A 14,162-nucleotide genomic window follows, 5' to 3' on the forward strand; every position below is an offset into this window, starting at 1 on the left:
TTTATATGGATTTATGGAATTCAGAAAATTTCTACTTTAATCTTTTGCAAGCTATCAGACTCAGAAGACTAACAGTCAGATCTTTACATTTTTAATTTCTAGAGGCCATGATTAAATATGTAAAAACATAGAATGCTATGGGATCATCCATTAAAAAAAATGTATGATGTTATAATTTCTTACATAGGAAACAAACTGGATTAATCGTTTTTTAATTAAAAAATATTAAGTGTCAGTTTCTTCATATGAAAAGATTCTTTTTGCATCTGAAGCTAAGGCTCATAAATAGAAACAATATGGTAATTTAAATCCCGGTGCCTTTGATTAACCTTCTTTAACATTCTGATTGACTACAACTGCAGAATGACTTTACATACTTACACAGGGCTGAGCCCAATAATTGCACTATTTACATAAACTGCGTTTTTCTACTTTACTGAATAAACATCCCATTTTGGGTCACAATTATAAACACAGATGATGCCTATCTTTAAGAATCTGATTCATTAGAATAAAATAATGACTTTTTTGGGGTAGGAATGGAGAAGAAGTCTATTTTTTAACTTTTTTAAATGAGTTTCATTTTGATATAAAAACTTCCAAGTTTGGGAACAGCTATAGCAGATAAATACATATACTTTAAGGCTTATAAAGCACTTTACAAACATTGTCTCAAGTGATCAGAACTCTGAGTGGATGCTATAGGTATTATAGTTTTATATTTATAAATATAAATAAAATACTTATATATAGGTATATATAAATTATATATATAAGTATGTGTGTATATATACATAATACCTATATATATATATATAGGTATATATAATTGTAATTATCCCCATTTTACAGAAGAGGAAACTAAGATTCAGAAGCTTAAAGAAAAAAGAAAGAAAAGCTTGTTCTGAGACATAGCTAATAAATGGTGAAGCATAATCTGAATCCAGCTTTCATTCCTGTTTGAAATCCTGTTTGAAAAAAAAAAAACACAAAATGGACATACGTAAACAGGTGACCATAGGGGACAGGGGAAACCCAGTGCTATCTGGAAGGACTTGGGTTGGCGGGGAGGATGCAGGTGTGAGAAAAGAGACTTTAAAGCCAAATATGACAGCAGAGCTCATGAACTCGAGGGGGGCGCTGTCCTTCAGGCAGCTTTCTTGGGGAATAAGGATGAGAAATTTTAGGTTTCAAGGCTCACAGCACTGTAACACAAAATCAAAGTTCACCTTAGTTTGCACTAAAAGAAAGTCTCCAAGTAAGAGGTGATCCAAAGAGAGGAATTATGTTGATTCTAGAAAAATCTGACCCAAACCCTGCCTCCCAACTGTGGTTTTCCTCAGGACCCAGGGTCGTAGCTTTGGAGCTGAAAGGGCCCAAAGTCATCACTGAATCCAACCCCCTCATTCCCGAGCCCCAGAGAAGTCGGATTCTCCTCCTGAAGCACACAAGTCAATGCTCGATCCGGCGAGCCACCAACCTGGGAAAGCATAGGACCCCTATTGGACGGCACCGCTGATCATGGGGCGATTCCTTTCTGACTCTGAACCACACCTTTAAAAAGGCCACAAACTGTCGTCTAAAAAAGACTTCCTGGGACAGAGAACAAACTGTTCAGAAGGGGGAACAAATGTTTAAAAAGAGAACATCTGATCACTCTTTATGTAATTGTTTCCCACCCAAATCAAACTAAGATTAATACTTACAGCCTACAGATGCAATTTAAGGCAAGAATACCCACAATCAGTCTTATTCTTTTCCTGACATTTTTATTAAATTTCACCTTACGCTAACAGGAGTCATGCATGCATATCAAGCAGCGAAGAGAACTTTAAATGCATTTCATTTGTTATTGAACTTTCTCACCAGAAAGATGATGGAAGGAAAAGTACCAGAGCTCTAATTCCACATACTCAAGGGGAAGCAAATCTATTTTCAAGCAACATTGAAAAGCATGTGGATGGATGTAGGTGCACTCCTCATAGAGATGAGCCCCATCTAAAGAGGGAACACCGAGGTGTCGGTGCTGGAGGAAGGGGGGAAATGATGAGCAGGAAGTCCTGCCTTCATCCAGCCACAGCCTGTCAGCTGGAGAGTCCTGAAGGATCCCCCTTAGCAGTCTGACCCAGGCCAAGCCCCCCAACCCCAGCCCTGCTTCCCCCCTCCCAGGTACTTTGTCCTTTTCCTCCAGACATCATGCTTGGAGGGCTTCTGGCTTTCCCCATCCATCAATTATAGGGAAGAGGAAAGAGTAAGGCCAGTGGGGGTTCCTTGTCACTTGAAGAAGTGACTCTGTAGAGTCCCACTCTGTAGAAGCTAGCACAAAGCAAGCAGGAGGGGAACATCTTCAGTCTCCATCAGGATTCTTAATAAGTCATCCTCTTTTTCCACAGACAAAATCATTCTAATGCCTTAGCCTGATCAAAAAGGTCTTGTTTTTTTTAACCTTTTTAATTATTTCCTTTTAGAACTTTAATATCCAACTGCTCTGTTTTTTCCTTTTAACAATTTTAATTTAAAGTTTTGAGTTCCAAATTCTATCCTTCTTCTCCCTGCTCCTTTAGACGGTAAGCAAATATAAGTTATACATGTGCAATTGTGTCTAACTTTTCCATATTAATCATTTTGTACAAGAAGACTTAAATAAAAGAAAAAAATGAAAGTAAACAACAGTAAGCTTCAGTCTGTATTCAAACAATATCAGTTCTTTCTGTGGAAGTGGATAGTGCACTTCATCATTAGTCCTTTGGGATTGTCTCGGATTGCTGTATTACTGAAAAGAGCCGAGTCACTTCTTCATAGAACAAGATGGTTGTTACTGTATACAACTTTCTCCTGGTTCTGCTCACTTTATTTGCATCGGTTTATTGTAAGCCTTCCCAGGTTTTTCTGAAATCATCCTGCCTATTGTTTCTCACAGCAAAATAATATTCCACCACAATCATGTACCACAGCTTGTGTCCAATCCTTAGCCCTCACAAAAAAAGAGCTGCCATAGAGGGTTTTCTACAAATAGGTCCTCTTCCCTTTTTTGGATGTCTTTGGGAGACAGACCCAGCAGTGGGATTGTTGAGTCAGAGCAAAGTTTTACAGCCCTTGGAGCATAGTTTAAATAAGGTACATTTTAAAAGAGAATATCTGAACCAATTAGATGAACAAGCATGGAGTAAGCACCTCCTTTATACAAAGATTCTACATGCTCCGTGAGCATCTCAGTCTCAGGATTCTTGACCCAGAAGGCACTACCGGCTACCAGTACCAGGCTCTGGGATACAGAGAGAAAAGCAGACAGAATCTTTGCAAGGAGCTTATATTGCAATGTGTACATGGAAATATGGACAGACTGAATCTGAGGCTGTTAGACAAGAGGCAGGATAGAGTGCCCTGGCCCTCGACAGCAGACACAGCCAAGGATGAGACCCCCAAAGGGGCAGGGAGAATCAGTCTGGGCTTCTGGCAGAAGCTGAGAAGTCCAGCCCGCCCTACAAGAAGACAAGCCCCATTAGGGTTTTGTCTCTGGCCCCAGTGACTGGCATGGTGCCCTGTATACAGCAGGCACACACTAGATGTCTGTTGAACTGGAGAGTCAGTACTCAGGGAATCAATCTCTTCCCACTCCGCCACATCTTGGGCGAGGGCATCAGAGCGGGGGCTCTGGTGTGGAAATCTCGTGGCGATGACCAGTCTCAGAGCCTGGCGTAATGATCATGTGACAAGGAACTAGGGGGGGGGGCAGACCGGGCGCTCAGATCTCTGCATGACATCGAGCGGCAGTTTGAAGTGACCACAATGCGTCTGGGCACCCTATGCTCCCTGGGGGGACCTGGCCAGATCAAACCCTAAAATGTGGTGCAGAGACGGAGGCTGGGGGTGAATAGCTCCCGACAGGCACCCAGGCCAAGTGCCAGAGGCAAACCTCAGGGCAGGTACATTTTTACACATACATGTCAAGATGGAGTAAATGCCAAATGACTCAATATTGTAGAAAAATAGAGCATTTCCGACTTCTTGGTGAGTTTGTGTCTCTTTTTTTTTTTCTTTTCATGTCACACAGCATCATTAACCCAGGATTACGTTAGATACTATAGAAGGTCAGTGGGCAGAGAAACACGTTTTCTTTTATTATCTAAGAGATGATGAGGCTGAATCTCTAGCGCGGTAAGAAGCACCCACTCGGCCGGAAAGAAAGATCTGGTGAAGAAAGTATGTCTTTAATAATTCTTTTCTCAGCCCTGAAATAGATTATTTGAAATAACGTGGCCCATTTCTATTGATCCATCCATCACTCGCTTCCATGGCAACGGGGTCTGAAACAGCAGTACCACAGAACAATTAAAAACCGTGGCTTTCTGCAGTTCTAGGTGAGAGTCAAGTGGGATGCATATCAGGGCTAATTTCAATGAAAAGATAAAATAAAACACTTGTGCCAGAATCATCTGCGAAGAATATTGTGAAAGAGAATTTTACACCACTGATATAGATAATGTATAGCTATAGAATGTCTGTCTGTCTGTCTATGCACAAACACACATCTGGCACTGAGGTTTGCCAATCTCTCGTCTCTATGTGCACCTGTGTGAGCGTACATATATATGTACACACTCAGGCGTATATTTACACACACACGTTACAGACAAGTAGAGATTCGTTGGAGATCTCCTGGCAGCTGAGGCGCAGCATGAGCCCCTGAGCTGGGTGCCACAGGGATAGCTAGCTCCATTCTAGGACAAGCAAACTGAGTCTCTCTCCAGTTCTAGGGCTGGAGTATAAGAGCACCCTGGCCCACTCTGAGGGCACAGCAGCACCTTTCCCTTTCTCAGGACACCACAGGCTCCTCTGAATTCAAATAAAGATTCAATTAATTGCCTTATCACCATGGAGTGATTTCTCTAGCTTTTGAAGCCCCACTTCGTCTAACCCACCCACTCCTTTCTAAAATGAGACTCCCCGGGAGGGTCAGGACCAGCCCCAGGAGGTGACACCCCAGGGCAGGGCTCTGAGGAGGGACCTTTTCTGCCTGGGGGGGGCTCTCTCCCAACCTCCCTCCTCCACAGCCTTAGGCTTCGCTGTGTCCCAACACAAACACCTTAAGGGTTTCAGGGAGGAAGGTGGGGGGCGTATTGTTTTGTGTTTTTTGGGGGGTTATTGGAAGAGAGAGACAGCTGACCCAGGATCCTAAGGCTAGAGCCCAAAAGGACTTAGGAGCCCAGATAATGGTTTACCTCTCACCGTACAGAAGGGGAATCAGAGGCCAAGAAGCTCAAGGGACGCTAACCAGCAGCTGGTTTCAGAGCCGGGTTCCCCAGCCCGGGGAGCCTGGCAAATCGCCCCCATCCAGCCTTGCTAAGGAGCCCGGGTAGAAACACTCTTGGGTTCCTGCAGGTTCTCAGAAGTTTTAATTCCTGAGGGCAAAGGGGCCCATTATTGCCACTAGAGTTACCAGGCAAGGACAGTATTACCTAAAACACCTTGTGTAACAGCTTCCCGAGGCTGTGCCGTGAGGGAGACTTTCCTGGAAATGGACATAAGCCCTCCTCCACCCCTTCCACTCCTCGGGACACTCCTGCAGGGATTGGATTGCCTTCCTCAGACCAGGACTAAAAGAACCTTTGTTGTGGCTACTTCAGCAGTCTCCTTTAATTCAACTGGATAGTTTTAAAGACATTTTATCTTAAGCATCTTATCTTGACCAAAAGGATATTCAGAAGGAAGATCTGAGCTGAAGAGGTGGGAGGGGAGGCTCTCACTTCCCTAAGGACAGGTTTTTCCATCAGAACTAATCTAGTAAGAATAGCCCACAGAAAACAGAGAGGGCTCAGTCCCAGGAGGAAGCCAGTCAGCTCCCAAGTGTGGCCTGGGCACAGATGGATGGAAATCCTCGAGACTCTCTCCCTCTCTCCTGTTCCCTCCCTGAATCCCCAAGAGGCCTCCCCACACCCAGTCTCTCAGCGGAGGACACTGGGTCTGTTTCTGGAGTACCTGGCCTCTTCTCTCATCTTTGCCTTGGAACCCCCTTCGTCTCCACCCATCCCGGCTCTCCCTGACGCACTGACGGCCTCCTCCTTGCGGGCTAACCCTCCATCTTTGCCCTCCGCTCCCTCTCACCTTGTGTCCTCTGAGAGTTTGTCCTGCCCCTCATTCCTCCCTCTCACATTCAATGTTTTCCTTTCTAGCGACTCAGCCTCTGCTACTAATCACCCCGGTCCGCTTGCCCTGAAAAACCTGCCCTTCTCACAGGCCATCCCCCTCTAGAGTTTCTCCTAAATAAGATAAGGTATAAAGTATTTTAGGAATCTTGAACTGACACAGAAATGTCCCTCTCCTCCCTTCTGAGCCCTGGAGATTTGTCCCTCCCACCACTTTTGTGGGCTCAGGGTTCTCATGGCCTCCTCAGGGCAGTACACACCGTTGAGAGCAAAGAGATGCCCTTGGAAGCCTGCCTTGGGAGCTCTTAAGAGCCGCATTTCCCCATCTGTAAAATGGGTAAAGAAACTACACTAAGTCCTAGAGATTTATCAGTTACACACTTGTTACTCTTTACCACTCCTTGTCCCCTGTTCACCATTCTTTTCTCCTGCCCCTCCACAATCCCGAGAGAAACAAACCAGAAGGGAATAGTAAGAAGCCAAGTAAGGCTTTTGGAAGCCCACCGAATGTTTCTTATGAAGTTCGTCCCTCTACTCTTCTGATAGTGTGAATGGACTCCAGCTAGGAGCAGCCCATCTGAACGGAGGAATACACGGGCCCTGGAGAATTACCTCGTGGAGGCAGAGCTGTATGGAGGCCCACAGTTACCCTGTACGATCTGGAGAGTAAGCGACGGGCGTCAGCACCCAAGGCCGTCTGGTGTAAACGGAAGGACCAGGGCCTCCACAATGAGCAGTTAGCACTCCTTGCTCTGGTCCTTTGCCATACCAGGCCCACCTGTCCCCCCGTTAGCCGCCAGTTCTGCCAGGGAACCTTATTCCACCTGCTAAAGCACGAGAGCTTTGCCCTTTTTTCCGGTCCTGTCACTGCCACCCCATCAGCCACTTTGCTCTGAAGTGCAGGTTGGGACTTTATCGGCCCAGTCAAGCCAAGGTCTGCTTGAACTGAATGGTCATTTAATACAGATCTCCCTGATGACAGGATCAAAATCATCAGGGAAATACATACATGTAGGAAACCCATAATGACTGTCAGGCACCAAAGAGCAGGCAAAGAATTCTGGGATCTGTGCGATAATACAGACTTCAATGTTTGAAGCAAGAAATATGGAGGGGGAAGGTCAAACCCGACGAAACTCTTTTCAAAATGAAGCTAGGACATTAATGGCAGCCTAAAAAGTCACCAAGGCCTCGGGCTGGTTGATGGAAGGATTATAACCCAAGGGAAAAAGAAATGCGTTGGACAAAAATGAAGCATGGAAATAAAGTCCTGTAACAAGTGAGAACTGAAAAATAAATGATCAAAAAAGCATTTATTCAATACTTGTTTGCTGGAGAGAAAAGAAATTTATCAAATAAAATCATTAGGTATGTTTTACTCTGAAATTAGAAATGATCTTCCCTTAGCATAGACTCACACATGCCCATATGTTTATATACACAGAGACTCACAAATACACACATTTTCACACATACAAAGAATCTCTGTTTCATTGAACTTTGATCTCTTCTCTAGTAACAAGGCCCATTTTTGTTTCTCTCTTTAACTTAGTGATTATTTTTTAAGTTGCTACGAAAGGACCAGAGACCTACTTTCTTCAGTCCTTTAACTATGTCCCCGCACTTTTGCAGGCAGGTGGATTCCCTCACCATCACCATCGTCAACATCATCATCACCACCTTGTTCTAAATAATCCACATCACTAACACAGCGAGAGTTTTCGCTTACCTCCACTGCCACCACGATCAAGATGAGGTCCGTTTTTGAATGTGGAAAAACTGCATTTAATTGTGGAGACATTCCAATCAGGGCACAGTTGGTAACCACTGAGATGACACTCATGGTCTCAAAAGCCAACTAGAAAGGAAAAAAAAAAAAAAGCCGTGTGATGGACAAATGTCTCAGTTTGTTCTGCCCCCTCCTCCGTCTTTATCTGCTGTGACATTGGGACCAAAGGGTGAATACAGGAACTACAGCAAATTTTTTCCTGAGTTCCAAAGATGAAATTGTTTTCAATGCTGTTTTCCTATATTAGCAATTATCAAACTTTTTAGACCTCTTACACTTAAATTTTTTTTTAATTTGTTAAAAATGACAAAACATTTTGTTTAATGTGGGCTATATCTATTGTTATTTACTGTATTAGAAACTAAAACTGAAAAATATTCATTCCAATATTTAAATAAATAAATAAATAAAAATATTCATTAGTTTATTTTAAATTGACAATAATAAAGCCATCACATATTAACAGGCAGGGCGTTTTATGAAAAATAACTATGTTTTCTGAAACACAAAACATAAGGAGAAGAGTAGTGTTTTACACAGTTTTGCAAATGTTTGGTGTCCAGATTAACAGAAGACACTTGAATCGTTCCACGGCATCTGTATTTTTAATCTACCGGGATGTGTTGCTTTGTGATCTATATGAAGATCTGGCTTCCCATAGATAGGGAAATGGAAAAAGAGACCGCTGAGAGACTCTGTCCAAGTTCACCCAATGAATCAGGGGAAAACCTGAGAATCCAGAGCTGGGATGGCCCACAGGAACAGCAAACTTCATCTTGGCACAATGTATCGTTACTAGAATATTAATCTGCCCATATCTCAAAGGCTAATATGACACTGGAGAGAGCCAGCTTGTATATAGTTCATTAAGGTCTATAAAGTATTTTACATGTTTTCTCATTTGATACGAGACAGGTGATTTTTCATTCAACTGGAGGTAGATGAGATTTCAAATATAATTTAATTTTTTGCAGAGTCCCCACTGACGGGTCAGTATTGTTAAAGAAGAGGGCCACCATTTCCTCTGAGGTAGAAGAGAAAAAATGCGAAATGGGTAAAGGAAAAATCTCGATCATTGAAAGATGAAATTGCAGAGGATCCAAAGGGAAGAGCCCTTAGCATCATGGGAGGGATGGAGAAGAACCGGGGAGCAGGGCTCCAGGGCCTCATGGGTGAGGGAGGAGGGGAGATGAGGGGCTCGTTGAGTTCTTGCCCTCACTGCTTCAGGTGTCGGACTCTCATGACATAAGATGGCTTTGCCCCTGCAGTACAAAGGTCCACAGCTGCTGGGTGGGCCAGGAGCAGAAATCTGCCCTTCTGCCTTCTCTCCTTCCCTCTGCCCCGTATCAGGAGCTCCTTCCTAAGTCACTGTGTCTGCTTTAGTTTCTTCTCCATCTCACCGTGTGAGACCTAGGACAATGGTGCTGGGAGCACTGATCGGAGTGTCGGGCCCAGCAAGTGCTCTAGAGGTTGCCGGGGAGCCCTGCTGAGCACCAGAACACCATCCTTGTGAGCACTGAATAAAAGGTGATGTGATCGTCACTCTGTGTCTTCTCCCAGGGGCCAGCTCTGGACATTTCCTAAACTTGATGAAATCTGACTCTTTTATGGAATTCTTAAGTTAGAAGTGTCTGCCACATTAAAGAGGAAGTAGGACAGCTCGATGGCACAAGGGATGGGCACCTGGACTCAGGAGGACCTGAGTTCAAATCCAGCCTCAGACACGTAACATTTCCTAGCTGTGAGACTCTGGGCAAGTCATTTAACCCAAATGCCTCTCAAAAGAAAAAAGACTAGAGCAGCCAAAAGAGCAGAAAACAGCAGCTGCAGATGATGCCCCATATTGGGGAGGAGGGAGACGAAGAGAACAAGAGACCCAGAGACACAGAGGTGAGCCCGCACCCACGCCCTTTGGGGGCCCCTCCCCAGAATGGCACAGTGGGGGGAGTCTCCAGATGCTGGCGGCCCCCCTCTGCACTCCTGAGAAAGTGTGACTTGGGCCTGGACTCTTAAGACCTGGGTCCAGCCTGGTCTGCCACATAACAGACAAAGCTTTAAAAGACAGATCCCCCAAAAATATTCCTTTGTGGGTCCAGTCTGAGCGCCTCCTTGATGTCCCTGCAATTTCATCCATCTACCAGCTCAGTGGTCCTGGGCTTGCCCCCACCTTCACTCTTCCTCTTGGGAGGGGCCCACAGCCACCACCCGAGGTGTGGGAAAAGCTGCCGGGAAGTGCGGCCTCACAGACAATATTCCTATCATTAAGAAGGGCCTTGGACAGAATCATAAGCAGACTGCAGACGTGCCAGCTGTGAACACAGGATCAGAGGGAACCTAAGAAGTCAATTATCTCAATCCCCTCATTTGACAGATGGGAAAACTGAAGCCCAGAGAAGGGAAGAGATTTAATGAGGACCATTCGACAAGCTGAGAAGTAACCCAGGACTAGAATCCAGATCCCCTCGATCTTTAAACAAAACAAGAAAGTTCAAAAGCAAAAATCCAGATTACCTGCCAGACACCGATACTTGCTGAAGGCTCTGCAAATGGCCGCTTGAAGACCTTGCACATTTTTAAGGCATCTGAATTAATTTCGGAAAAGTTGTTCAGAACGGCAAAGGCAGCCGCCAGTGGATAGACACATGAGAAAAGACTCACGTAGCCAAACTGTAAGAACAGCTCCAAATAATCATCAAAGGTGCCCTGAAAAAGAAAGTCACCAGAAAGAAATCAGTACATTTCACTGTCACGGACAGCTCACAAAAAACAAAAAATTCATAATATTCATGGCATATATCTCCACTGATAGGCTATGATACAGTCTCCCAGTTCCTCTACCTCCAAAAATTTGTTTGAATTGAGAAACAAATGCAAATTTAAGTCTCAAAAAACTGTTTCTTCCAGAACCGAAAATGAAAAGATTTTTTTTTTAAGACATTCATTTCAAAGAGGAAGTAAATAATTCAGGATTACTGCTATTTTCTCGGATTTCCCCACAATTGAATTAATTCACTCAAAAAATTAATTCAGTCAATTCTGCTCTCGTGTGCCCTACCTCCTACCCACAATGACATCCTTTCTGTAAGTTCAGGAAGCCAGAAACAAGAGGAGGCAAAAGATGGAAAAAGAGAAGAGTCAGGGTGGGGAGATGTTGGGGAGAGAGAAGAAGATTAAAGGGAAATTGAGGAAACCCTTTTGTAATTGGGTTGAAAATCTTTGGTTTGACACATTCCATCTCATTTATGTGAAAGGCGTCGTGTTAAGTGCTGTTCAAAACTATTTAAAATGGTTTAGGGGGGGAGATGTCCTCTTAAGAATGAAGGTTTGAAAAGAGAAGAATCACTGAAAGAGCTACAAAGCTGGGTTAATTAGGAAGTTCATTGGGAGCAGAGGATGGGGGGAGGTTATAAAAAAGTATAAAAACAGAAGATGTCTTTTTAAAGTTCAGTTAATAATTACCCTTTAGTCTTTTAAAAAAAGCTTCCACACAATGAACCCCCCAAAAGGATAAATAGATGGCATAGTCTTCACTTTGGAGGAGCCAGTCTCCAGGCCGGAGAGGGCAGACACAACCCGGGACTGCCAAGGAGACCCCCGAGAATTTCTGCATGGGGCCGCTTCAGGTCACTCTGTACAGAAAGGCAAGGTCAGCTCCCCAGGACAGCGACTGCCCAGCACCTAGGACAGCGCCTCTGCCCCGGAAGAAGGCGCTCAGGCTGTGGGAGTCTATGGGCTCCAGCCCGGGCTGCCACCTCCCAAGAGACCTGTCAGTGCTGGGTATCCTACATGGGCACTGTCCAAGTGGATGCATGATGGCTGGCTTTCAGGAAAATGCTGTGGACCACAAAAGATCTCTATTCACAAATGGGCACAAATACACACCTCCACCTGTTCAGTCTACATATATGTGCAAGGGCGACCGAAGGGGAGGGTATGTATATATATCTCTCCACATACACAGTCTCTCTGTCTCCATCTTTCTCTCTCATCTCTGTCTCTGTCTCTCCTCTTTGTCTCTCTCGTCTGTCTGTCTCTGTGTCTCTTTCTTTCTGTCTCTCTTCTCTCTGAGTCTGTCTCCATCTCTGTCTCTGTCTCTTCCCTTCCCTCCCCTTCCCCTCTCCCTCCCCCTCCTCAAAAGTCCTCAAAGTTATTAAAGCCTTTAGGCTACTCTTTATTATATGTACAGAGACAGACTTAGGCCCAATTTAAAATTTAAGATGTCCATTCCTAGAAATCACAGTGGCCTGGGCATGCTCTTAGCACGCAGAGTCAAGTCAACCTTGGGAAATTGTTTTTAGGGAAATAGAGAGATGCCACCAACACAAGGACCCATGCCAAAAAAAAAAAATCACTCAGAAAAGGTCATTAGATCTGGTCATCGGGAGGTTGGGGCTAAATGAGTCTTGTGTAGAGGAGAAGCTCACTATCCTTTTCCCCTAAGCAGGCAGAGCTAGCTTCCTTTCCTCCCCGGCTGCCCTCCTCTGGACTTGGCCATCCTGCCCAGAAACACCTCTTCTTTACCTGGAAAGAACTCACACCTACTCAGTGCCCTCTGGCCTGCAGGGAGTGTGACAAAGGATTCCTTCCAGATCCTTTCATGACAGGGAATACCTTTTTTCATATTATTGTGAGAATTTTTTACTTTTGATTCCTTTTTGTTATTACTTAAAGGAGAAGCAAGGGTCTTTTCTTCTAGTTCAAAGGTCACTGAGCTGGCTGAAACCTGTCCCAAGGGATGTGAAAAGCTTATCAGAAACTCCAACCCAGGTTAAGGGTTATTTTTTGACTCTCTGAAACTCTGCTTAAGCACACAGAAGTTACCTAGCTTATGAACTCAAAGTAGACATGCATTCTTATGCACACAGAAGGTGCTTCATAAATGTTTACTGGCTGACTGGCAGTTACACTAACCATCAAGTCACCCTTATCACAAGTCAACTCTATATAGACTGATAATTGTGTTGATGATTTCATCACACATAAAAATGAAGAAAGAATGGAAGGACAATTTTTGACCACAAGCCAGCCTAATGACAGGAGGCGTCAGCGCTAAAGTAAGCTTTTCAAATACATCCCAATTCAAATGTAGTATTTCTAATCCATTAAGTGGAAGTTTGTTTTCTGGAGCTGTCAAGAAAGCCCCCAGATCTCCTCCCCTGCTCTTCGCCTGTCCATTAGAGACTTCTTTCACTTGCTGCTGCTTTTTCAAGGGCCACTGGCCTGGCTCCACCCTTTAGAGGTAACAGGCCCGACTCCATCAAGATCTGCAACATTTTTGGAATTTCAGTATCTGCTTTTATTGTTGTTCACTAATGTCTGCTTCTTCTTGGCAAAGATTATGGAGAGGTTTAACATTTCCTTCTCCAGCTCATTTTACAGCTGAGGCAACTGAGGTAAATAGGGTGAGATGACTTGCTCAGGGTCACATGGCTAGGAAGTGTCTGTGGCTGGATTTGAACTCAGAAAGAAGAGTTTTCCTACTCCAGGCCTGGAGTTCTGCCCACTGGGTCAGTGACTTTTAGGTGTAAAGGGAGTGTTTTCAGGGGACCCCTGAGAAATGGTCACTTCAGTGCTACTGCCCATTACAATGTATTGGTATAAGGCACTTAACATGTTTCAGCCCCAGGAAAGTCAGCCTGGCCATTCAGACTCACCAAGTAGGTCCCCTTTTCTTTTTCCAGGATGATTTGTTCGTACAGAGTCACGTCCACGTCTGCTTTTAAAGCCTGCACCTTCTTCTTCACCCGCAAGCCGTACTTCCTTTGGAGCCAGTAAGGAAGAAGGGTTTCTACGATTTGGTTCAGAATCTGAGAAGTGATCAGCAGCGTAGCCAGGCTCTAAAGAAAGACAAAGCACACGAGCTGAGCAAGGTACAAACGGAGGCACATTTGTAACGAGGGAGCGTGCGACAAGGATCTGCCACGGGCAGCGCAGGGCTTGGTCTGGGAGCCTGTTCGGGGCTCACGAGTGTCCCCTGATCCGGCTCGCTGGGTGAGTCCTGCGCCAGGGCAGAGGTAGCTCACCGCACGGGCGGGATTTCGGATCCTTCACTCGTTCCTCTATTACAGGAATTATTACAGGGTATTACAGGAATATGGAACGCGACAAGGCCCAGAGCAAGGTCTGACATCATCACCCATGCCTTGGCCAAGGGGAGGATCGATCACCTGATGGCTCTGGCTCAGGAGAGTTCTCAAGGAGGCACAAAGATGTCCCCACTTTGGGCA

The 14,162-nt window shown here is 44.7% G+C and overlaps 1 protein-coding gene across 2 annotated transcripts in view; it reads right to left on the reverse strand.

Annotated features, from left to right (window-relative positions):
* ANO10 (anoctamin 10) overlaps positions 1-14,162 on the reverse strand; it is a 164,766-nt gene that overhangs the window by 118,509 nt on the left and 32,095 nt on the right. For both annotated transcript variants that reach the window (XM_051962098.1, XM_051962097.1), the window contains exons 9-11: positions 13,590-13,772; positions 10,447-10,638; positions 7,876-8,004 (exon numbers count right to left, since the gene is read on the reverse strand). In XM_051962098.1, coding sequence (XP_051818058.1) covers positions 7,876-8,004; positions 10,447-10,638; positions 13,590-13,772 — 504 coding nt within the window. The remainder of the gene's footprint in view (positions 1-7,875; positions 8,005-10,446; positions 10,639-13,589; positions 13,773-14,162) is intronic.

This window comes from Antechinus flavipes, chromosome 5, assembly GCF_016432865.1.
Source record: "Antechinus flavipes isolate AdamAnt ecotype Samford, QLD, Australia chromosome 5, AdamAnt_v2, whole genome shotgun sequence".
Lineage (NCBI taxonomy): Eukaryota > Metazoa > Chordata > Mammalia > Dasyuromorphia > Dasyuridae > Antechinus > Antechinus flavipes.